Source organism: Scyliorhinus canicula, chromosome 4 (genome assembly GCF_902713615.1).
Source record: "Scyliorhinus canicula chromosome 4, sScyCan1.1, whole genome shotgun sequence".
Lineage (NCBI taxonomy): Eukaryota > Metazoa > Chordata > Chondrichthyes > Carcharhiniformes > Scyliorhinidae > Scyliorhinus > Scyliorhinus canicula.
In genome coordinates, this window is record NC_052149.1 from 38,941,040 (window position 1) to 38,967,580 (window position 26,541).

Here is a 26,541-nt window from a genome sequence, read left to right on the forward strand (position 1 = left end):
TCATTGGTGTAGGGAAGACAGCAGGATATGGAGGCGAGGTCGAGTAGGCTATGGGGTAAGGGGAGAACAGAGTCCATCGGCGGATGAGAGGAAGGGAGGTCCAAGTGCGAAAGTGATGAGTGCGTGTGAGAAAGGATGATGGATATGTGCGACAGAGAAGGATGAGTGTGTGCATGTATGAGAGGGGCAGGGTTTGCGCGCGCGCGCGCGAGAGAGAGGAACGAGTGTGCGTGTATGTCTGATATGAAAATTCAGCTCTCCAGCATCACTCCTAATATTAAACAAATTTGTGAGCAAAAGAAGCAGTATCACTCCTCCCACTAAACCTGACAAAAAGAAGGTAAGGTACTTTGATGACGAAGATAACTTTTTAATGATGATAAATATTATGATCCCAGCTCGTGTTGTTAGTGGACTAGTTAAATCCGAGGGTGGAACACGGTTTCATCAATCCTAACTTTTACTTTCTGTTTAGAAAGGTGGATGATAGTTACTGAACCGAATCACAGGGACTAGCTGATAAACGAGAAAAGATGATCTATATTATATAATTCCTTCACCTACACCTTTTCCTTAACAGATATATACAGATTTATAAGGATAACATAATTTACAAAAGCTATCTTACTCGCTACTGTTTCACCATAAGTACACAGTCGACGTAAACCATTAGATGACCTGTGGTCAGACATATCACACTCTGAAACCCAGTGACAGATGCCACCCCAAACATACTATGGAACTCTCATCAACTCCCTCCAGAAGCCTGTCACACATGAGCCAACTGGTCTTGCTAAACTCTGCCTTTCACACAAGGGTTTGCAATCTCAACTCTAGAAGAACTCGCTTTGGAATCTTCCCCAAACGATACTTTCACTTGGACGTCTTCAACAAGGATCCACCCCCAAGGTTTCAACCTCTCTTTCTAATGTTCCTTCCCCCTAGATCTCTACATAGTTCAGGCTTCATTTTTCACCCATTCTCTCAGGTATTTGGCTGTGCCAAGCAGAACACCACTGCTCTAAAGACCTGTAATAGTAGTAAGTTGCGAACCTTTGGCTGTCTCCTCCGCTCTTCTGGCTTCTTGCAAGCCCATTTTCTTCCAAATTTGCTTCCTGCAGCTCTATCTTTTAACTTGGAGTCTTTTCCTCTGCTCCTTACTTTTCAAGATTCATGCTCTTTTCCTCTAACTAGAAGGTCTTCTTGGACCTTTCTCCCTGGGTTTTGGACTCTTCTTTTTCATTCTTTGGAACCTGCCCCCTGCAGTTTTTCCTGGAACCTGCTTCCAACTGAACTTAAAACTGCGATTCTGTTTCTCCCTGTCTCTGTGGGCCTCCTGTTGCTCGGCAACAACACATTTTTGGCACATTGTTTTAACTTCCCTAAACTATTCACCCCTTGATAACACAGCTTCCCACTTCAAGGGCCATAAAACCTAATTGAAATGCAGATATACAAACAATTTCCCCAGGTTTACAGGCAGTTGTCTAAAATGAAAGCAAAACTTGCATGCCCAATCATCACTGGAAAGAACCAGTGAACCCCATAGTGACAATAATATGTGCTGAAAAAGCTTTTTCAAACAAAACAGCCATTCAGTCATAATTTTCCACTTTCTTCAAAAAATAACTCATTTCATTACAGGCCAGTGAAGTGTTGGCTAGTGTAGACTTGAGAGATGAACAGACACTTCCAAGACTGATAAAGGTTCAACTCAATTTTATTAACTACTTCTAACTAACTAACACACGATAACTGTGGGTCTAAATGGTGCTAACTTAAACTAGAGACCTAAGCCTTGTCCGAACCAGTTGATTCTCTCAGCACGTGTTGTAAGTCTGTGCTGGGCTGGATGAGTTCTTGTTACACTCAGAGGCAGCACCCAGAATGAGCGGGAACCGTGGTGCCCTCTGCCTTTATAGTGTGTGTATTCTAACTGGTGATCGGCTGCGGTGTTTGTACATGTTGATTGGTCCCTGTGTGTGTCCATCAGTGTGTGTCTGCACCATGATATACTGGTGTATATTATGACAGCCAGTAAAAAAATATAATAATCTGTGGGAGGACATTAGTGAACCAGTGGGTTTTTACCACAATATATAGTGTCATGGCCACCATTACTGAGACTAGCTTTCAATTCCATATTTATCAATTGACTATCAGTCCTATATTATGACATCCACCCTTTTATAAAAAAAATGTTGTTATAGGCATGTGATAATAAATAGTGTGGGTGTGTGGAGAATGTACCTAGCTACGTGTGAGGTGCGAAGACACCTGTACAAAGCTATATACAAGGAACAAGACTATTTACAGAGGAAGGTGCCTGGTGCAGATGACTACCATGAACTGGAACAACCAACGGATCTATTTACAAATCACTGGATAACGAATGCAACAATAAAGGATATAGGAAAAAAAAAACGTTTCAGAGAGTCCACATGTGTACAGAGTTCATAAGTTCAGCCTCTGAGGTGGGCGACGAACTCTGGTTGACCAGATAATAATGTCGTCGACATATACCCGAACGCCGTCGATCCCCTCCATCATCTGCTCCATGATCCGGTGGAAAACTTCGGACGCAGAGATGATGCCGAATGGCATCCGGTTGTAGCAGAACCTGCCAAAGGGCGTGTTGAACCTACACAACTTCCTGCTTGACTCATCTAGTTGGATCTGCCAGAAACCTTTCGAGGCATCCAGTTTTGAGAATAATTTGGCGTGGGCCATCTCGGACGTGAGCTCCTCACGTTTCGAAATCGGGTAGTGCTCCCGCATGATATTCTGATTCAGATCTTTAGGATCAATACAGATCTGCAGCTCGCCGGACAGCTTCTTGATGCAGACCATGGAGCTTACCCAGTCTGTGGGTTCCATGACCCTAGAAATGACTCCTTGGTCCTGGAGGTCCTGGAGCTGTTGCTTGAGGCGGTCCTTGAGGGGCGCTGGGACTCTGCGAGGTGCATGAACGACAGGCATGGCGTTGGGCTTGAGTAAGGTTTGTACGTGTAGGGGAGCGTGCCCATGCCTTCGAAAACATCATGGTATTTCTGGATGATGGAGTCGAGTTGTGCCCTGAAGTCTGTGCAGTTTAGGTGGCTTGGCCTTGCTAAATTGCCCCTTGGTGTCCAAAGGTTAGGTCGGTTACGGGGATAGGGTGGGGGATTGGACCTGGGTGGGGTGCTCTTTCGGAGGGTGGGTGCGGACTCAGTGGGCCAAATGGCCTCCTGCACTGTAGGGATTCTATCATTTCTATGAATTCAAAAATTCCACCAGCTGCCATGTTGGGATTTGAAGCCATGTTCCGAGAGCATCATTCTAGTGACATTACCATTATGCCACAGTCTCTTAATGAGTGTCACTAGCTGCAATTGCAAGCACTTGAAACTTCTTTATCTTGTGTAAATAAACAGAATGCAATTGACAGAAAAGATCAGAGAACCAGAGCTATGAATCAAGCCATGTTTTCGCTGGAACCAAGCTGTTTCGAAGGTCTTATAGATGCCTGGGCTCTCAGCCAACCTCGCTCTGTATTCTCAAGTAGCAGTGTTAAAAATCAGAAACCCCAGGAACTGGCTCAGGAATGCTGTAATTAGTTCCTGGCCACTATTTCACCCTTCCACGAATCCTTCCCCAACTCCATGAAAATCTAGCCCTATTTGCCAACCGCTGATAATAGATAGTACTTGCACATACTTCACATGAGGGCAGCATTGGGTTTGGCTGTGATACATTCAACAGTTGAATAGCTTGTGGGAAGTATGAGTACTTCTGTATCTTATAGTAACTGATGACTGTGCAACTGAATCCCAACAAGGAATCAACACTCAGAATTGTAGGAGAAGGAGGAAAATCATTGTTACTTGTACCAAAAGAGCACTTTTTCTGTTGCATGCCAAGATATTTTTCTGTTGCATGCCAAGTGTACTGATGTTTTGCTAAATTGTCTTTATGAACTTCATAAACTTTGCAATGTAAAGAATAGCAACCATGATCTAGCACAGTCTTTTGAGGGATTCTACCTATGTAGCAACTGAGACTTTTAAAGGGGCAGCTATGATATTATGCTAATTATATGGTTTTTCCATTTGTTCTGCAGAGTAAGCATTTAAAAAGTTTAAATTTTTGTGTGTGTGCTGTGTGAATAATTTGTTTTATTGTGTTTTTTTAAAAATCAGTGATGTAAAATTCATTGTTGGAGAGGAGAGGAAAGTGGTGTATGCCCACCGCTGCATCTTAGCTTATCGCTGCGAGGCATTTAGCACCATGTTCGCCAAGCAACATCTGTCATGTGATGCGAAAGAGGATGAAATTCCATTTGATCTCTCAGACGTACAGCCAGACGTCTTTCTGGCTGTGGTTGAATTTCTCTACACAAACTGCGTGATGCTGAGCAGCAAGATAGTGAGTACTTGACTCCTTGGGCAAGACGGATAGATTTTAACTTGAAAATGAAAATGAAAATCGCTTATTGTCACGAGTAGGCTTCAATGAAGTTACTGTGAAAAACCCCTAGTCGCCACATTCCGGCGCCTGTCCGGGGAGGCTGGTACAGGAATCAAACCGTGCTGCTGGCCTGCTTGGTCTGCATTAAAAGCCAGCGATTTAGCCTGGTGAGCTAAACCAGCCCCTTGGGCAGTCACCTGGCATAGTATGACCATGCCTCATGAAGAACATAGCATGGAGCAGGCCTCATGAAGAGCATCAATGTGCTGCAAAAGTGAACGGAGCACCCAAAGCAGCTTATTCATTTTGGGCTAGGTAGCAAACTAAGTCTTGGCAGGGGGGTTTGCAAGGGCGGAGGAGGGCAAAAAAGGCAATCGGAATCACAGTTTTGGAGGGGGCAGGGCAAGATATGGTCTTGATCGCGATGGGGAGTTGAGGGAGAACAGCGGGAGCTTGAGTGGGAACTTCCTAGATTAAATTTATAATATATTATTCTCTTGGGGCTCTAACTCCTGGCCCCAAGAGAATAATTGAAAAGTTACCTTTTGGGGCCTCCTTACTGTACCACCAGTAAAATAGGCCATAGTGTGCTATGGTCTGTCTTGGATGGCAGTTGAAACCCTGTGCTTGTTGTGTGACCCTAATTTTCATATTAGATGGGGCTTATTGCCTCAAACAAATGCTGTGGCATTCTAGCTGTGGGCCCCTGTTATGGTGACAATGGGGATGTTGGTGTTAACAGGGTGGTAAGTCTACTGACTCCAATGTGAGGCCGTTATTGCCCTTTAATAACCGACTTCGGTAAGTTAATAATAATACTTTTTTATGTTACAAGTAGGCTTACATCAACACTGGTGAAATTACTGTGAAAATCCCCTAGTCGCCACACTCGGGCGCCTGTTCGGGTACACAGAGGGAGAATTCAGAATGTCCAATTCAGCGAAGAAGCACGTCTTTCGGGACTTGTGGGAGGAAACCAGAGCACCAGGAGATAACCCACACAGACACGGGGAGAACGTGCGGACTCTGCATAGTCAGTGACCAAAGTCGGGAATCGAACCTGGGTCCCTGATGCTGTGAAGCAACAGTGCTAACCACTGTGCTACCGTGTAGAAAGTCAGCCCGTTAAATATCCTTTTCACTGGTTAGTCGACCAATTCAAACAGCTGCTGTTAGCAACAGTGAAGGATTGGCTTGTGTTATGTATTTGTGATTAGGTGAAGCATCCAGTTGTCCTAGCATTTTCCCAATTATCCTGCTTCATGAATTTATACCCTGTAACAGTCAACCACCCCTGAAACACATCGCATTTATTGGTTTTTGGTTTTGATATTTCTGGTTTCAAGCTAAAATTACTCCACAAGTGCACACAGACTCTCTGCAATACTCATTAGTCACCTGGAATGTTTTAAAAAAACATTTTATTCCTTTCACAGAGTTACAAAGACAATGTGCAGAGTGGACAGGTCAAGCCCTTCATCCATCTCCTATTTGCTCCAAAAAACAATTCAAATTGAATCCAATTCATGGCCCCCACAAGAGAGACATATTAGATCCAAGTTGACAAAAATAGGCATTACAACTGATCTTGGGCTTGATCTTAGCCAAGAAGGCACCTGTAATGTTCAGAGGGAAGATGAAGTGTAATCTTCTGGAGAAGTGGATTCGGAGGTCGGGAGGGTAGATAATTCAGGCTCTATGATAAAGTTAGACCATCCACCCTTATTTTTATATTTCTATTATAAATTCCTGTTCACACTTGTATAAAATCTTCCTCGGGGAACTTGTTATGCTGTAAGTACATCTTCATCTTGACAAAGAGGTATGTGCAGACGTACAATTTTTTTCCATATGTTAAGTGGCTGGTTAACAGCAGCCTGCTGAATTTGAGAAGCATTAAAGTAGAATTGGTTGGAACTGAAGAGCTTTTCCTGCAGTCCAATGCGTGAGAACACTACCACCTGCAAACTCCCCGCCCAAACTAAGCCCCATCCTGCTCAATTCCTTCTCTCTCACTGTCCAAACTCCAGAATCTCCCTTCCCAACAGTAGTGTGGGTGTACCCATACACACCAACTGCAGCAGTTCAAGCAGGCAGCTTACCACCACCTTCTCAGGGGCAATTAGGGATGGGCAGCAAATGCTGGCCTCAGTACAAAGGGGATTTTATTCTGTCGGCATTGTCTTTCTACTTTATCCATTATAAATTCTCATGTCCACATCTATAATGGAACCTGTTAACTTGTCTATGCAAACTGGTCACCCTGTGATTCAGCCCTCCCAGGAGTGCTGATGCTGCAGTGTCTCAGGTTTGTGTTTCTCAGCTCGTCAACTTTGTTTTATTCTCCCACAGAAGTTGGGTGTGGCTGCTAAATGGTTTGAAAGTCAATATCCCTCAGACTTTTTCTTAAGCTTTTCTTTAAGCAAGTTAAAAGAGATATTATGATGTAATGACTTTAGATGGCACGGTAGCTCAGTGGTTAGCACTGTTGCTCCACAGCTCCAGGTCCCAGGTTCGATTCCCGGCTTGGGTCACTGTGCGGAGTCTGCATGTTCTCCCCGTGTCTGCGTGGGTTTCCTCCGGCTGCTCCAGATGTGCAGGTTAGGTGGATTGGCCATGCTAAATTGCCCTTAGTGGGGTGGGGATAAGTTATAGGAATAGGGTGGAGATGGGTGCCCTTCCAAGGGCTAGTGAGACTCGGTGGGCCAAATGGCCTCCTTCTGCACTGTAAATTCTATGATTCTATGACTTGCCTTTTGACATTAGGAGAAGCTCACATTTTTCCCTGTTGCTTTTGTGATAATATATTTTAAAAAATGAATTGAATAGAGGCCATTCCAAAAGCATTATAGCCAAGGTGTTATCAATATATATTTTCAGAAGCATTTTTCTAAGTCCCAGTGCACTATTTTCTATCCTTAGCAGTTGGATTGAAAAGAACACAAAAAGACTATGACTGGTCTATAATAACAGAGCTGATGCCAATAATGTGGAGTGAATATCCTCCAAGGGAATCTCATTTTCTACTTCATTATAATACAGTGGAATGCAAAAACCCCACTTGGAGACTGGCAACAACTTGTTGAAAATGATTAACACTGACATAAGTACACATAATTTCTTGCTTCAAGATTAAGACATCCATTAAATTAAATGGGTCACGCTAATCCATGATCATCATGATCTCCATTAATTTGTTTGTTTCAACCTTCTGATAACTTTTTCCTTTTCCACAGGCTCTGGATGTACTTACATCAGCAGTCGAATATGGGCTGGATGAACTTCAAAGGGTAAGACTTTCTGATGAATAATATTTGCTTAACAAGGTCATACGGTCAGCGATCGCTGTTGCAGTGGGTATGTAGAAATCTAAAATACCTAGTTTAGTTCAAGTGAAGTCCTCGGGATAGACAATGATTCATAAATTCTTTCATATGAAACTTCCTAATTTCATACTTGCCCATATTGTGACTCATACTTGCTTATGGAATTTGCACAGTGTTGGGGAAGGGACTACACCAATGCAATTATACTTTGATCATTTTGGAGTTTAATGATCATGTATTCTACAAATTTGGTTAATTATTTTTTTTTGCATACTTTCAGGTTGTTCATTTAAAAAAAAATGTTTGTTCCTTCACAAATAGCACTTTATCCCCCTACTTGTTTGCACCACTCTGGTTCAATGCATTCACGTATGAAGGGGAGCACTGAGTGGTAACCTAGTTTACTTTGCTTTAAACTTTCCAAATAGATGAATTTAAAATTTGAAAATTACCCAAAAAGTGCTGTTTTTATTAGCGTGTAAATTCTTCTAGAGAAGTGAGTAATATACACAAAGGGAACATAATGCCTTTATTTGCCCTTTACCTCAATGTGAATTTGGATGTTGATTTGAATGGAAAATATGTTGAGATGACAGTCGCTGTGTGTTTCTGTCATATGTTATGACAGCATTGATATAACATGTGGCATTTGTCTTCTGTTAACTATCCCAATAGAATGCTGAGAGCTCTACTTCTTACCATTAACTGGTCTGTATAAAGTTTTACTTGGATTTTTCGAATTAATGACTTATTTTGGGTAGTTTCTCTGCTGTCAATGCCCTGTACAATTGGATGGATTTGAAGGTGGAATGCTTCAGCGCAAATGGCTTTTGTAGTAGACACAAAACATAATTTAAAAGGGAACTGGATCAATATTTGAGAAAGAGAAACACAAGAGATTAGCTAAACAGGGCAGAGAGTTTCTCAAACAATCTTGCATATTAAAATGGTTTACCTTTGTCCCTAGTTAATGTGAATTATGGTACAAAATTCAATGCTTGTGCACAAAAATGTTATCTTCATGACATGATTCACTCTCGTTTCCAACCTCAAAGGAAATATATTCATGTGTGAACACATTAATGCATCCTGGATATGTGTTACCAGCTTTATCATCAAAAAAAGCTACACCATGGTTACTACGTAAGCGTAGCAAAAATGAGCAGCAAGAGTCCTTTATATGAAGACAGCTGATAACCTACGAGCTCTATACATGCACTGGATATGCTGCCAGTCTGTCTTTAGCTTTTCAACTCGCGCTGTGACATTTATTTCCTTAAATTTTCAATATAATTGCATTTCGACTACCAGACTAACTGAAATCAGCCAACTCAGCATACCTGTGGATTGAGCCTAGTAGGTTCCCGGTTAGTGACTTACTGACTTGGCCAGTTTAATTAACGGGTAAGTTCTATCCCGTTTCAGGATCCTTTCTTCACACCCAAGTCTTTTCTGACTGAGACGACAATAGATAAGAAAAAGTTTCAGACCTTCTACCAGAACAGTTCTGCAACCAACCAGTAAGAACAAAGGAATGAAATGAAATGAAAATCGCTTATTGTCACAAGTAGGCTTCAAATGAAGTTACTGTGAAAAGCCCCTAGTCGCCACATTCTGGTGCCTGTTCGGGAAGGCTGGTACGGGAATTGAACCCTCACTGCTAGCCTGCCATCGTCTGCTTTAAAAGCCAGCTATTTAGCCCTGTGCTAAACCAGCCCCAAGACTCACATACCACTGGCCTCAAAGTGCTTTACAGCCTGTACAATACATTTGAAGTGTAATCAATGTTGTAATGTAGGAAATGTGGCAATTAACTTAGGCACAGCAACTCCGACAAACAGCAGTGTAATAATGACCAGATATCTGTTTTGTAATTGTGGGCCACGGTAGTATAGTGGTTAGCACTGTTGCTTCACAGCGCCAAGGAACTGGGTTTGATTCCTGGTTTGGGTCACTGTCTGGGCGGAGTCTGCACATTCTCCCTGTGTCTGCGTGGATTTTCTCCAGGTGCTCCCGTTTCCTCCCACAAGTCTCAAAAGACGTGCTTGTTTGGTGAATTGGACATTCTGAATTTGCCCTCAGTGTACTCAAACAGGCACCTTAGTGTGGCAACTAGGGGATTTTCACAGTAACTTCATTACGATGTTAATGTAAGCCTCCTTGTGACAATAATTAAGATTAAATATAGACCAGAACACCCAGGATAATTTCCCTGTTCTGCTTCGAAATAGTGCCATGGGATCTTTTCAAATCACTTCAGGCAGATAGATGATGTAATGCCAGATCCCAAAGACAGCCCCTCTGACAGTGCAGCACGCCCTCTGTACTGAACCCGGGATTTAGCCTTTTTTTTGTGCACTCAAGTGAAGGAGTTTGTGGTTGATTCTTGAAGCTATTACATCCATCCCTCCAATCTCGTCAAGTTGGGAACCTTGGCTGGGATTCTCCTCTACCCGGCGGGGCGGGGGGTCCCGGCGGGATGGAGTGGCGTGAACTACTCCGAAGTCGTGCTGCCCCAAAGATGCGGATTTCTCTGCACCTTTAGGGGCCAAGCCCTAACCTTGAGGGGCTAGGCCCGCGCCGGAGTGGTTCCCGTCCCACTGGCTGGCGTGGAAGGCCTTTGGCGCCACGCCAGCCGAGGCCGAAGGGACGTCGCCGGCTGGCAGAAGTCCATGCATGCGCCGGAGCGTCAGCGGCTGCTGACGTCATCCCCGCGCATGCGCAGGGGAGGGGGTCACTTCCCCGTCCGCCATCATGAATGCTATGGCCAACGCGGAAGGAAAAGAGTGCCCCCACGGCACAGGCCCGCCAACAGGCGGGGCGCGATTCCCGCCCCTCCTGAATCTCTGGTGCCGGAGACTTCAGGATACGGCGGGAGCGGGATTCACGCCGCCTCCCGGTGATTTTCCGATCCGGCGGGGGGGGTTCGGAGAATCCAGCCCCTTGTCTTGTATGGAACAATCATAGGCAGGAGCTCAAATCCATACATAATGTGCACTGGATAGTGAAGAAGAATGTGAACTTCTTGATATCAAGAATCTAAAATAAGTGTAAAATAATGAGCTGTCAACTCCCTCCAAGAAAAGAAAGTTATTTGTATGGCTGTGAAAGAAGCTATAGTTCGATATTGAGGTTAACAATTCATTCAACGACCACAACTTTTCGCAGTGTGAATGTTTGTGATGCCACCTGGAATGGATCTTTCAGCAGAAGTTCAGTACATGGGGGCGATGGCCTGACTTGGACGGCCACGGTTTGAACTATTCCTCATGTTCTGCTTGTGGAGCAGGTGGCCGCATCTGCCCTGGCCTGTCCTCAAACTGTTGAGGGTTGTCCAGGTTTTCCATGGAAGGTTGAAACCTGAAACTTCACTATTTGGGTGAGTCATTGAGATGCAAATGGTGAAGCTTGCAGTCAACCAGGAGGTGCGCCATTTAGAGATGGGCTGTCTTCAGTTTGGAGGCTAAGGAGTGTGTTCCCATTAGGGACTAAGGAAATTTCCCGCCAGTATGCGCGTTTTTTCTATTTGAGGTCCTGTGCCAATGGACGTGTTCTGTTAGCAGAAGGAGCCATTCAAGTTGTGTATAACTAACATGTTCGTGGGGCAGCTCCTGGTTGAACAGCAATACTCTGCTGTTAGGTAGGATACGACAAGTGAGGCAGTGCATACTGTGTTAGTTCTGCTACCTCAGGTGATACCTGTCAGTTTCTGTATGAGATGGATCACCCATTGAGGACAGAGATGAGAATTTTTTTTGTCTGAGGGTTGTGCACCTTTGGACCTCTCGCCTCAAAAGGCAGCAGAAGCAGAGTCTTGGAATATTTTTAAGGTAGAGTTAGATAGATTACTGATAAGGAAAGGAATGGAAAGTTATTGGGGTAGATGGGAATGTGGTACTGAGGTTACAATCAGATCAGCCATGATCTGATTAAACAGCAGAGCAGGCTTGAAGGGCCGAGTGGCCTAATCCTGTTCCTAATTTGTATGTTCGTGTGCATGTTCGTATTCACTGTCATCTTGACCTTAGTTCTGATGTTCTGCAGGTGTTGTCGGTCAGGAAATGAATGGTTTCAAAAGTATTGGATTGTGGGTGAGTGGTCGGCCACAGAAGTCCTCTCTGGCCTTCGAGTTCTTCAGGTGGAAGGCTGAAAAAAACGTCTTGGCAGTGCTTTGTTGATGTTTCTGTTTTCTGAATTCGGCTTCCAGAGAATATAGATCTTCAGTGAATGCTTGCTCAGTGTCTTGACACCGTCAGACATTCTTTAGCCTGGAAAGCCAGGGCCAAGTCGTCAGTATATGAAAAGAGCCATGACTTTGTGGGAGGGAGGTTATTGGTCTGGATACTGAAGAGAACTGGTGCAAGGACTGATCCCTGCAGGAGTCCATTGTTGGTTATGCATGGGTAGCTGATTTGATCCCCAAGGTGCACATGGAACTGTCGATTGCAAATCATGGAATTGATTAGTTGCAGGGTTTTCATACAGCAGATGATTTTGGAGAATTTCAACAGCATGCCTGTGAGCCACACTGTGTAATTGGTACAGGATAAGTTAACAAAGACAGTTCCTGCCTGCAGGCTTTTCTGGAAACTGGCCTGAAACTGGTGAGATCAATGTCAGGGCTTGTTTGCAGCAGTTGAGGCCTGTGTGAAAATCTGCCTATTGGGACCCAAATGGAAACACAAGTCGACTTTAAAATGAAGGGTACCTGTAAAACTTGTCCTTGGGCGGCATTGTGGCGCAGTGGTTAGCACTTCTGCCTCACGACGCCAAGGACAGGTTCGATCCCGGCCCCGGATCACTGTCCGTGAGGAGTTTGCACATTCTCCTCGTGTCTCTGTAGTCTCATCCCCACAACCCAAAGATGTGTACGGTAGGTAGGTTGGTCACGCTAAATTGCCCCTTAATTGTATGGCTTATCTCTTTATTTGGATCTGGATTACTGGTCCTGTGACATTGTCGCTCTACCACCGTCTCCCCCCCCCCCCCCCCCCCCCCCACCTCTCTACTCACCTTGCACAGTCACCTAGTGTGACGGACCGCACTACTTCAAAATAAGCAGGTCCTATAGTTGCACATTTGCTGGTTAGTTTGAAAAAAAATGCCTTGCATTTCAGTGCTGCCGATATTGGCGTTGGCTGCCACTTTTCTAGCCATAGGCTGGCTGGGCTGCTTTTTCATTGCTGGCCTTGTAATAACTCCAGTCGAGGCTAGGCTAACCCAAAACTCGGGTTTATTTCTCAAACAAAAAGAAGCCGCACCCGCGCCGTACAGAGCTAGCGTCCTCACCCCAGGACCAATGGGAACACCCATTTTAAAGTCCCGCCCGTGAGTCCCTATGGGGTGATCCTCCTCCCACTCAACATGGGAACACGTATTCCATAAATCCTGTGGGGAGATCAATAGACAGCCCCGTGTTCATCGTGGGCATCATAACAGGCCTGTATAAACCATTTGCAACCATTCTATTTTTCAGAAATTCTGATTAGTCTGGGCATGGTGCATAAGTATGACATTATTGCTTTCAAGGGATGGGATTATGCTGAGGTAACTGGGTCTCCAGCGGAAGAGGGAATTCTGTGACTGAAACAAAGATAGCTTCGAGAAAAAGGCACTGAATTTCATGGGGGGAGGTTCTGTATTGCTTCCGCCCAGCTCCCACTCTCACTGCAAAATTCAGTCGCCAGCTGAGCGACTTAAAAAAAGTCCACTCTGCTGGGGCGCTTAAAGAACAGAGGCTGGAGTTGTTCAACCCCCAGCAGCAGGTTTCTCTCTTGGCGGAGGGGGCTCACCATTGGCTGACAGTGGGATTCATAGAATCATAGAGTTTACAGTGCAGAAGGAGGCCATTTGGCCCACTGAATCTGCACCGGCCCTTGGAAAGACCACCCTCCCTAAGCCCACACCTCCACCCTATCCCCACACCTCCACCCTATCCCCACACCTCCACTCTATCCCCACACCTCCACTCTATCCCCACACCTCCACTCTATCCCCACACCATCACTCTATCCCCACACCTCCACTCTATCCCCACACCTCCACTCTATCCCCACACCTCCACCCTATCCCCACACCTCCACCCTATCCCCACACCTCCACTCTATCCCCACACCTCCACTCTATCCCCACACCTCCACTCTATCCCCACACCTCCACTCTATCCCCACACCTCCACCCTATCCCCACACCTCCACCCTATCCCCACACCTCCACTCTATCCCCACAGCTCCACTCTATCCCCGTATCAACCTTTTTTGGACACTAAGGGCTATTTAGCACAGCCAATCCACTTAACCTGCACATCTTTGGATTGTGGGAGGAAACAGGAGCGCTCGGAGGAAACCCAGGCAGACATGGGGATAACGTGCAGACTCTGCACAGACAGTCACTCAAGCCGGGTATCGAACCTGGGACCCTGGATCTGTGAAGAAACTGTGCTAACCAGTGTGCTACCCTCAATTGTCAAGTCGTGCCGAATTCGTTGATAATTTTCATGGCACGACCACCCGCTTTGGCAAGACCAGAAAATCCTGCCAGTGTAAGGGCCAGAAAATCCCCCCCCCCCCCCCCCCCCCCCCAAGGGAGTGGGAGTAACCTAGCCAATCACACTCACATCCCGCAAATGAATCCGATTGGCCGGCAGATCTAGCAGTGAGTAGTGGGCATTGCTGGGACTGCGACTGAGCCCTGGGATGAAGACAGTCATGGCGTCTGGACCCCAGGTAGCTCCAGGGTTTTGGACAGGGAAGTATCGGGGACAAAGTGGGTGGAGAGAAGGCAGGAAGGTACAAAGGGTGGGAGTAACATCTTGGAGGGTGGGGGTAACATCTTGGAGGGTGGGGCCTGCCCTAATGTGCACAAGGCGTTCCTCTGAATATGTGTTACTCTTTATTCCTGCATTTTCCACAAAGTTTTAAAAAAGGCCTTCTCACTCCCGCCTGACCATCTACGTAGATAGCGTAATGTCTGGGCTGTCTAGAAGGACAAGGATAGTAGACATATGGGAACACCACCACCTATAAGTTCCCCTCCAAACCAGTTACCATTTTTGGACATATATCACTGTTCCTTCACTGTCATCAGGTCGAAATCCTCAAACTCCCTCCCTAACAGCACTGTGATGTACCTACACCTCAAGGACTGCAGAGGTGCAAGGCAGCTCACCACCACCATCTTCTCAAGGGGAATTAGCAATGTGCAATAAAGGGGGCGATTCTCCAAAATGGAGACCAAGAGTTCGCACCGTCGTGAACGGCGTTGCGTTTCACGCCGGCGTGAAACGGGCACGGGGTCGACCGAAGCTGTCCCCCACAGGGGGCCAACATGGCGCTGGAGCGGTTCATGCCGCTTCGGCCTTGATGCAACATGGCGCGGGGGTTCTCGGGCCGGAAACGGAAAAAATTGGCCCGGGGGGTGAGGGGGAGAGAGGCCGGCCCGCCGATCGGTGAGCCCTGATCGTTTGCCAGACCCCGTAGGAGGCACCCCCAGTTAAGGAGCGCTTTTCCCCACCCCACAGGCCGTCCCCCGATCCTTCGCGCAGAGTTCCCGCTGGCAGCGACCAGGGGTGAACGGTGCCGGCGCGACTCTGCCGTTTCCGCGTGGCCTCTCGGTCCATTCGGGCCGGAGCATTGGCGCCCCACCGATTCGAGCGGCCCACTGCTAGCGCTGCGCCAACCGTGCCTTTGCAATTGGCACCGATTCTCCGCGCCTCGAAGAATCATGGCGTGGTCGCGGCGATTCTCCGGCCTGGCGCGGGGATCAAAGAATCGCGCCCGCATGCTGGCCTAGCCTGCGACATGCCCACCCCAGGAGTGAAGTTTAAAAATGAACTGATCAGTGCAGTTATAATCTCATTGAATGTTGGAGCAGACTCAATGGGTCAAATGGCCGACTGCTCCTATGTATTATGGGCTTGTTAAGCTCAATTGCCTGTTCATTTTTAAAAATAACAGGCAGTTTGCTGATTTTGTCTCTTGCCTGCCTACCGTTTTATGAGGAGTGTATTGGAGATAGGTGGTGGATTAGCCATGTGACATATTTTATATGTCTTGCCCCACCCCGGCTGAAAACACATCCGGCAGGGAGCTGTAAAATCCAGCCAAAAGTCTAAAGTTTGCCATGAAGTTTGACCTGAAATTCCTGAACACTAATGGCATAAACTAAGCTGCCTGGATGATTGAGCTGGTTTACATAAGATAAGGCATGTTCGTGTGAATGACATTTGCATGTTGGAGATGAGAATTTTTGGGGTCAATCTAGCCTCCGATGATCAGCATAGCGAAGGAACTTGTAAAACATGGGGCGCGGGGAGGGGGGGTCATTTTGCGCCCGTGTTCGCGGTCAGCAAGAATGGCAACGTGGCCTCAAAATACCGTGAGAGTAAGGGAGCAAGATTCTTGCAGGTGAGATGACCGATATTCCCCGCCCCTCGCCAGTGACTATGATGATGACCCAGAAAGGGCAGGGAAATAATTTAAATGCATTTCAATGAATCTGCATATTATTAAAGGGCCTACCTGTCATATGATCTCCTCCACCCCCCTCACTGAATATTCAGTGGCACTACCCCCAGCGCAGGCAACCTGGCAGTGCCACCTTGTGACAACGTGGCAGTGCCAGACTGTGCAAACCTGCGGCAGGGGGCAGTGCTAGGGCCCAATTGGGGTGGGGGAGAGTGGCAAGGCCTTTGAAGGGGGGACTTGGCAGTGGCTGGGCTAGCGAGCAGTAAGGGAGAGGACCTGGCATTGGGAATGGGGGTCCTGGCAGTGAGGAGGGGAGGTGGGAATGCCGGCGATACTGGCCTGGTGGTGATTGGTTGCAGGGGAATGGAGGGGAGAGAGACCCCCCCCCCCCCCGATAATTGTGCTGTGGGGGTAGAGTCCTGATACATTTGTGGTGGAGTGGGGGTGACTGGTAGGGAATTTCACTTCCGTTCTGATCGGGGTGCAAACAAATTTAGAGTACGCAATTATTTTTTTCCAATTGAGGGCAATTTAGAGTGACCAATCCACCTCACCTGCACATCTTTTGGGTTGTGGGGGTGAAACCCACTCAGACACGGTGAGGAGGTGCAAACTCCACACGGACAGTGACCCAGGGCCGGGATTCTAACCCGAGTCTTCAACGTTGTAGGCAACATTCATTCCACTTTTAACTATGGTTTTATCTCCAGCTGCTTGTCCAACACCAGGAAGGTGAGGTATTAAAAAAATATTGGAGATTAATTTCAGGGGAACAGATATGATCTTCCATTTTAGTAAACTATAATTTGTTGTTGGTGTGTGTGCTTTTCAACACATGATGCAGTTTTACTTGGAGCTGTTACTGCCTTTGTCCCCTCTGACATGCATGCTTGGCCAGGTCCCCGGGCAGCAGCACGTGCACGGATCTCCCAGGAGCTGATGGTGTGGTGCTTGTTGTAACGGGCCTAGCGGGAACCCTCACCAATGATGCGTGAGACGATGTAGTTGACATATGTGTTCATGATGCTCATGACCTTACTGGCGTCGGGGTGAATCTGCTTCAACACTTTGCAGATGCAGATAGAGTAATTCTCTGCTGGATTTTGTCTTCTTGCTAACCTTCGCTGTGTAATGATATGTTTATAGGTACGCCAATGAAGGGTTAATTATTACATCTCCGTGTAATTCAAATACTAGAGGGCACCACCAGTTCCCAGTATAAATATCAGACCTCAGGGAATCTTGGGTAGTTAGCAAAGGAGAAGTATTGATCACAGCACGAGGAATAGTTTAGATTAGAGAGAGAGTTAACACAAGATCATCATTAGTTAATACTAGATTATAGATTACTGTTTAACAGATTTGACCTTACTTTATTAATAGTTATAGCTCAGTAGTGTGTGCAAACATTATTTAATTAATCGTTATTCAATAAATTAGTTTTGCTTCAATTTAAAGATGGGTAGTTTCTTTATCATCAACTCATCAGAACATTCTGGATCACAAGGCAAAGAATAGCAACATATTACCACAAAGTATAATATAACACGCTGGTGATTTTGTGATGGAGAAACAGGGTACCCTCCCCTCACTACCAATGTACGGGGAGGGGGGGGGGGTAGATACTCTGATTCTTAAAACAGTTCACAACACGTTTCTACAACAAACAAATGGTACCAGCACTAAGCTTTGCGCTGGAGAGACCAGATACCCTCGCCTCTGTACCAACAGAAGGGAAAGGAAAGGGGGTGGTGGGGAGAAAGGGGCCAGGAGGGTGGTGGGGAGGGAGGGAGTCGGAGTGTTGGTTAAGGCGGGGCGGCCATTAAGGGCATTGCCTGAACTATCTACGGAGGCAGAAAAACAGAAGAACCTTCAATTATGATGTGACAGATTCCGGGAGTCCCCCAGAGGGAGTGAGGGGGCGACACAGTGTCAGGCACGAGTGAGACCCACACCCCGCTACAGAGCGTCTCGTGCACGCTGCGCTCCCGACGCTGGGCAGCTGACAGCCTTCAGTTGCCCTCCGGGCCCGAATCCTCCACCACACTGAGTGCGGCGGGCGACACGGCATGTCATCGGGATCATTGACAGGCGGGATTGCCTCAGGCTCCATGCTAAATTGCCCCTTAATTAGAAAGAAAAATAATTGGGTACTCTAAATTTATAGAAAAAAAACTAATTTAAAGGTTCTTAAGGCTATCTATTGCAACAGAGTGAGTAACCAATTGGACTGGATTAATATGTCCCCCCCCCAAAAATCTAGTTTACGTGTTCTGGATCGAGAGATCAGTTACTTAGAGAAAAAAAAGCAAACGAGCAGGAATTTACCCATTGTTAAGTGACCTTGTGATGCCTTGGGGCAGAATGATCTAATGGGAAGCATTTTCATGAGAAGCATTATTTTACGTAGAGCTTGCAGAGGACATTTTCTCACAAAGATGAGAAGATTTATGAAGTAATCATAATGCCTGTTTAACAATTGGCAACATGTGAGTTTCTGAGGATATTTGAAAATTAGTCACCATTAGACATTTGCTGATGTGCCTAAGATCAAAACTAGGAGTCAAAAGTTCAAACTTTCATCTTTCCAGGCTGGCTAATCTGTCTGTGTGGATGTGTGAGTGTATGGTGCTGTGGGTGTGTGTGATGTACATCTTTTATCTCAGATTTTTTTCCTTTCCTTTCATAGATACACTTCCCTTCTTAAACCGTGCTTGAGAAGTTGGAGTGGACTGTCTTCTCCAATATCATCGCTGGTGTTGCTCATAGCTGCTCACAGAACAAAGAAAAAGAAAATCTTGCATTGATATAACACCTTCTTGGACATTCTCGGTAGTTCCAAAGCCAACAAAGTACCATTGATGTGTAGCTGCTGTTCTAATTTAAGAAAATAGAACAGACAAGATGTATACATCAAAAATGCAGAAAATTAAATGAGATAAATGACTTTGGGCGCGTTTTAACGGGAGAAATAGAGAGTCCCATTTTGGGCGCATTTAGCGAGGTGTTTCTCGGTGCCTGCAGCATCAAAAAAAGACACCCTATGAAAAGGGCCTTTTTTTTTTGTTTTGGTGGGGCGCTTACCTTAATTTCCTGCTTGTCAGTACAGGAAGAGATCGGGGTGCCATTTTTAAATGCTGCCCTGACTCCCCGAAGTCTGGACCACCCCATCGCGGCCTCCGGATCCCCCCCAATGCCCCAACTTACCTGTGAGAGGGTCCTTGAGCTCCCCTCACCCACCTCAAAAGGGCAGGGCACACTGGGCCTGACCCCTGGCAGTGCCAACCTGGAACCCAGGCAGCCTGGCAGTGTCATTTCGGCACCCCATCAGTGCCAGGGTGACCGCCAGGATATCTGGGTGGTGGTGCCAGGCTGGCAGTGCAAAGGTGCGCAGGTGGCAGCAGGAGTGCCAGGATACCACCTTGCCCAGAACCTACCACCCGGTGGTCTAAGACTGCCTGGGACACCCCTCCTCAGGTGCCGGAATGCCTGGTCCACGTTTGCGTGAACCAGTGCTAAACTGTGCCATGGCGAGGTCTGTCAGGCGTTTGAGAGAGAGAGGGAGGGAGAGAGAGAGAGAGAGAGTGTGTGTCTATGTATGCCTGTGTTGGTTCCTTTTGCTTCCAAGGTCTAAACACTTCTGCTAAGTTCTGTCAAAATACATTACACAGGAACCAATCGCTGACCATTGTCAGGCAGAACACTGTTCCTAGCCAGACCACGAGTTTCCAGTTAACTAATTGAACCAAATCCCTCCAAAGCTGGTTCCTAATATTCACTCAGTGCTGAAGAATCTGGCTTCTTCCTTCCAAATTACAAAGTCTGGGAACAGTATCCTAGCAAGCAGGCTACTTCAACATCGAGACTTCTGCTTAAAGACATATCCCGATTATGGGCTCATGGACCAAAATAATAAAATAAAATAAATGGGAACAAAGGAAATGAACAGGTAGGACTCTTACACGAGCCCCAGAGAAGTGCAGAATGAGTAATATGAGTAATATCAAAACATGAAAGTGGTTTTATGATTAACTTGTTCATGTCAGCCTTCACTCAGTGGTAGCATTAATGCCTCTGAGTCAATAGGTTGTAGATTCAAGCCTCATTCCAGAGCCTCAGACTGGAGTACTGCACTATTGGAGGTACCGTCTATCAGATGAGAAGACAATAAAGTGAGATTTCATCTGGCCTCTGAGGTGGACATAGAAGATCCCATGGCGCTATTCAAAGAGCAAAGAATTCTCACAATATTGAGTCCAACATTTATCCCATAACCATCACCACCACACACAGATTACATAGGGCCCGATCGAACGGCCTTGTTGCACCTGATTCGGGCCAGGACAAGGCTCACGAGAGGCCAATTGCGAAATTTGCAACTCTCTGGACGCCTTGCTTTTTTAGCTCAGTGGTCTTTGTGACCAGTTTGTGACCACGGGTCCAGATCCGCTAAATTGGTTGGTGACCAAATTTTGAACTTTTTGGTCATAGCTAGATGTACAGTTCGTAACTGAGCTATTGGGGAAATGTGCAGCAGTGTTTTTTTGAGTACATTTTTGGAGGATTGCTGCAGGAAGTGCTATTGGCCCTGCCATGCATTGAAGGATTAAGTGTTATTTAAACATTAGATTTCTGAGTGAATTTTCATAGCCAGTTACTGGGAAATGTTATAGAATCAATTTCATTTTCAGCTACCACATTTCATCATCAGTAAACTTGCATACATGTACCTTAAAGCCTCAGTGAAGTTAAAGACTATTCAATTATTAGAACATAGAACATAGAACTGTACAGCACAGTACAGGCCCTTCGGCCTACGGTGTTGTGCCGAACTAGTCTGAAACTAAGATCAAATCAACCTATTCCCAACATTCCAGTGCACTCCATATGCCTATCCAATAACTGCTTGAAAGTTCCTAAAGTGTCCGACTCCACTACCATAGCTGGGAGTGCAATCCACGCCCCAACCACGCTCTGAGTAAAGAACCTACCTCTGACATCCCTCCTATATCTACCACCATGAACCTTATAGTTAAGCCCCCTTGTAACAGCTACATCCACCCGAGGAAAAAGTTGCTGAACGTCCACTATATATCCCTCTCATCATCTTATACACCTCAATTAAGTCACCTCTCATCCTCCTTCGCTCCAATGAGAAAAGCCCTAGCTCCCTCAACCTTTCCTCATAAGACCTACCCTCCAATCCAGGCAGCATCCTGGTAAATCTTTGCACCCTTTCCAATGCTTCCACATCCTTCCTATAAAGAGGTGACCAGAATTGCACACAATGCTCGAAATGTGGTCTAACCAAGGTTTTGTACAGTTGCAGCCTAACCTCACGGCTCTTAAATTCAATCCCCCTCTTAATAAATGCTCACACACTACAGGCTTCCTTCACGGCTCTATCTAATTGGATGGCAACTTTCAGAGATCCATGGATCTCTCTGCTCCTTCACATTCTTCAGAACCCTGCCGTTAACCCTGTAATCCGCATTCAAATTTGTCCCACCAAAATGTATCAGCTCGCACTTATCACCTCACAATTTGTTGCAACAGAAAATTTAAACACCGTCCCCCCCCCCCCACAATGATCCATTGGTTTTGTCAACACTAAAAATAGAAGGAAAGGAACTTGAGTGCTTCAAAAGGAAGAGATTGCTGAAGTTTAAAAAAAAACAATCTCTAGCAGAGGAAATGCCTGCTTTAGAGGTGGAAACTGCAGGAAGCCATCAGGTAGAACCAAAGAAACATAGAACATGGCTCGCCACCTCCTCCTTCCTGCTCCGATGGGAAACATTTCAAAGTACTGGAATTTTTTTTTTGCTATTAGTTATGGAACAAAGGGACAACATTTTGAATTTCTTGGCCAGCTAAGCTATTGGCAGTTTCAATAAGTTGTTCAACAAGTTGTTCCTGGGTATAACAAGAAAAATCTATGAAACAGGAGCACTTTCCTTAACAAAAATGCATTTCAATATTGGTCGTCATATTTTTAAAACATGATTTCCTTTTAAAATTGTTTTCATTATCCTTCAATTACCCAAAGTGCTTAAAAAATGGTTGCATTCCCGACACTGAGATAGATCCTCAAGATAATTCTTTACTTCAGAAGAAGGCTATAAAAGATTAACATAGAACATAGAAAAATACAGCACAAAACAGCCCCTTCGGCCCACGATGTTGTGCCGACCTTTTGTCAGATTAGGGGTAATATTCAATTCCTTCCAATGTTTAATGCTTTTAAATCTCACCATATTAGCACAGGGCTAAAGAGCTGGCTTTTAAAGCAGACCAAGGCAAGCCAGCACCACAGTTCAATTCCCGTACCAGCCTCCCTGAACAGGTGCCGGAATGTGGCGACTAGGAGCTTTTCACAGTAACATCATTTGAAGCCTACTTGTGACAATGAGCAATTTTCAATTCGTTTCATTTCATAGGAAACAGTGATATTTTCCAAAGTCCTGTGAAGCAACAGAACTTTACACTATATTTTAATTAAAATATATCTTTGTTGCTATTTCTTAATTTTAAACCTTTTGGCTGAGCAAAGACCATTAAGTTGGCTGACCCTGGACGGCACGGTGACGGAGTGGTTGGCACTGCTGTCTCACGGCGGCAAAGATCCGGTTCGATCGCAGCCCCGGGCCACTGTTCGTGGTAGAGTTTGCACATTGTCCCCGTGTCTGCGCATGTTTCACCCCCACAATCCAATAAAATGTGCAGGGTAGGTGGATTGGCCACGCCAAATTGTCCCTTAATGAATAACGTGTTTTTTCAAGAAGATGGCTACTCTGTGAGTCATCAGGACAAAAGAAGCTCTTCGCAATTTTAGAAATGTCACCCCAAATTATTTCTGAGGAGCTGTTAACTGACCACCTGGGGACTGCACAGCCAAATTTAAAGGGAGCTACACTAAGGCTATTCATATTTGATAAACCAGGTCAACCAACCAAGTCAACGTGTCTATGAAGACACAACCCATAATGGCTGAGACACTTTCCAGACACTGGATGAACATCCTTTCTTGAAGATATTGTGGCGAGGTAAAGCCACATGATCTAAGACTCTGCCTTCTTGAACTGCAAGCCCACTCTGTTGCTTTAACATCTGATTAAAGGGCCACACAACCGGAACTCTGGCCAGGCTGGACAACTGGTTCCATCTGCCCTGTCTCTGCTGAACATTCTGTCCTATCACCTACCAACCTATTTCATCTTGCAAAAGCCATCACCACCAGGAAAACAAATTTTACACCACTGGTTTTCAAACAGCCAATCTCTGTTAAGGAATTCCTCGTGATACTTTTGATTCTGGACTCTGAACTAATATTTTCTCTGACCTCTGCATTGTAAAACCTTCTATATCCCTCTCTTTACTGTATGTGTGTGGAGGAGGTTATTGCGAGCTCTGCTTTGCACAGTTTTTGAATGTGTGCAATAAGTTAACTTTTTTGAGTTCATCCTACTTCGGGTTTTCTGCAGGGTCTGTAGGAATTAGATCACACAAAAACCGAGGGGTTGGGAAATATGCCACCCCTTATTAAAAAGGAAACAAAAACAAATCACCTCTCTATTCACAGACCAGTGGTGAGAAGTAAATTTAGTAACTTAGTGCTGATTGAATGGCACCCACTCCTGTTCATAACGGTCCTCAAATGTTTATTGAGAATTATATCACCATGGGCACAGCACACATAATAGAATATTTATTCTGCAAGATTTACAATGAACATGAGAAAGGCCTGAGAGGACATGTGTGATCTTTTCTTTTGGCACAGGGGAATGCAAATATCATGATCGTTTCAAAAAAGCACAGTGCTTGTTGATTCTGTTGCCTTTTTTTTGCTTGCTATAAATATGGCAGTCAATAAGGTTTCCCTTCTTTTATCTAGATAGTGATATGATATGCTCTCAGAGTCGCCAGGTATCAAATGATACCGCCACAAGGTTCAACTGGGTATCGATCAAAGAGCCAAACAACCAGTTAGTTAGTTCAAGATCAATGATACTTTATTTACACACAAGATTAATTTACACATGCAACATAAACACTACTGGTTAAACTACACCTAACAACTATGACAACCTGTACTTAACTTCAGGCACCCAGCTTAGGTCAGAGGAACAGTGGCCTTTGTTTGAATCTGGATCTACTGGGTCTGGAGAAGTAACTGCTGTTCAGCTAGGCTCATCCGTCTGGTAGCGAGCGTTGAACTTGAACTTGCTTCTGGTTGTGGTGCTGCAATTGGAGATGGACGTTGCCGGAGAGCCACGCCCAAAAGAGATCGAACATATGGCAGTGTCTGTCTATCCTTGTGGGGTTTCGCGCTCTTTTGGGTGGTCCTTAGGCTTGGACCCAATTAATTGGGCAGTTCTCGATCACTGCCTTCGTTCTGAGCCAATAAAGGGGCGGGTGCCTTGATGGCTGGGTGTGCGTGTCCTAAGCGGTCATTGACCTTGCTATTTATGCTTCCTGAGTAAAGAGAGTGGCGCTGAAATATCTGGACTTGTATTGGTTACCTGAGTGTCAATCCTTTGTCTTACGGAGATGGGCCATTAAGATGCTAATCGGTTGGGGGTTTCGATGCTGTCTGGATTTTCTGCTCATGAATATACATGCAGGCTCTGTGCCTGCCTGAATCTTACATTGTCCATATTTCCCTTTAGGCTTTGCGAACATGTTTCTTTGTAAGTGGCCACCCAGATGGCTACAATTCAGATACGTTTTTTTTTACGTTTCTGTGTGATAATTCAACGGATTAGAGTTGATCACTGAGGAGTGGAGCTAACACCAGCAAATGCACGATGAACATATAATGGTTTCTTTTGGCAAACTTTCTGTTCTGTGCTTGGAAGGTACCAATGTACAAACATTGAAAATAATTTTACTTGGAGAATCCAGTGCCGTAATAGTGGGTTGGAGGTCTAGGTTGTGTATTCTTTTCCGAAACCCGCTGGTTGCATTTTGGATTTCAGATCATTTTGGTTTTTGGGTACTGCATACAAACTTGTATTAAAGTAACCTGAGCCTCAGCCACCTCCAATCTAAAGCTAATAAAATAGCTAGAAAAGTGAGATGTATTACAAAATAATAGATATTGGGTACCGGTAATAAGTTTCTTTTTGACTTGTTCACCCCAAAAATCCCAGGGTAAACAGTGCAGACAAACAACTAGACCCCCTCCCCCCTTCTCCGGTAACGGTTGATGAGGTTCACTTTTCGGATTTATGGTTGAAGGATATTTAACCTGTGTATCGAAAACCCTTATTTGAGTAAAATTGACCCAGAATGGATGCAAAATCTTGTGCTAAAATTGTAGGAGCTTCCAGAAACATTAAAGAAACTGTCTTGTATAATTTGACTTCAAATGTGCCCGATATTTTACCTGCATTTGAACTCATTAATTATTTTTGAACTGCCGGTATGGACTCAATTTGATGTCTGTGGTGCTCATTTGTTTATGACCTTTTTTTTATTGTTCAGTTGTATTTATTTATGATGGTGAAGCATGTTTTTGCATTTTTGTATCCTGTCTCCGTACCAAGAACTCTTAAGCTGGATATAGGATGGAATTTTGTTGCAGAGTTAAGCGTTACTCCAACGACGAGTCTTAACCACAAACTTGAAACAGCACTTCATTACAATTTCTCGCACAACCCATGACAACACAGTGATGTGACAAAAACAATAAAGTTGTATCTCCCACAATCCAAGATATAATGCAGTATTTTTATTATGTACTTAAACTAAAAGTGTGTTTTAAAATTGACTATCATTTGCTGCATCTTAAAAAATAATTACTTTGGCCGTTGTCTTGAAGTAATATACAAATCTGCATGGAGGTAATCGCTGTTCCTGATAGTTTTAGGGGGGGTAGCGAAGAATTGAGCATCCCCCTTTCCGTGCAAGATGTTCCTGTAGCATATCATTCCAATTCACCTCATGCTTTGGAGGTTCAAGTCCACTTTTGGAAAGTACTTTTTTCCTGTAAATATGAATTAGGGGCCTTTAAAGACAACCCAAATTATAACTTTAAATTGCTGCTGAATTGTGGGTTCTATATATTACGCACTGAAGCATCTTCGGCGCTGGCTGATACTGTCCAAATTTACTTCTTGGATACAAGTCTGAGGGGGCAGAGATTCTACCTCATCAGTCTGAGAAGGATTGAAACCTAACTCCCAGAGTTGAAACCAATGGGCCTACACAATTTCTACCACATACACACACACCCAATCTTTGCAGTCCTGCTTTTTGAGCTCATTAGTAAGACAAGTGCTTTAGGGATACATTAAGTGGATTAC

General features: G+C 45.1%; 1 protein-coding gene and 1 long non-coding RNA gene across 4 annotated transcripts in view; both read left to right on the forward strand.

Annotated features, from left to right (window-relative positions):
• Positions 1-26,541, forward strand: part of LOC119964508 (BTB/POZ domain-containing protein 19-like) — a 238,898-nt gene that overhangs the window by 4,262 nt on the left and 208,095 nt on the right. For both annotated transcript variants that reach the window (XM_038794082.1, XM_038794081.1), the window contains exons 2-3: positions 4,179-4,404; positions 7,683-7,736. In XM_038794082.1, the coding sequence (XP_038650010.1) occupies positions 4,179-4,404; positions 7,683-7,736 (280 nt within the window). The remainder of the gene's footprint in view (positions 1-4,178; positions 4,405-7,682; positions 7,737-26,541) is intronic.
• On the forward strand, positions 8,132-19,185 carry LOC119964509. 2 transcript variants are annotated; one of them, XR_005460311.1, is made up of 2 exons: positions 8,132-8,163; positions 18,927-19,185. It is a non-coding gene; the product is annotated as an uncharacterized LOC119964509 (long non-coding RNA). The 2 variants fall into 2 exon arrangements; XR_005460310.1 differs by lacking the exon at positions 8,132-8,163 and adding an exon at positions 16,678-17,383.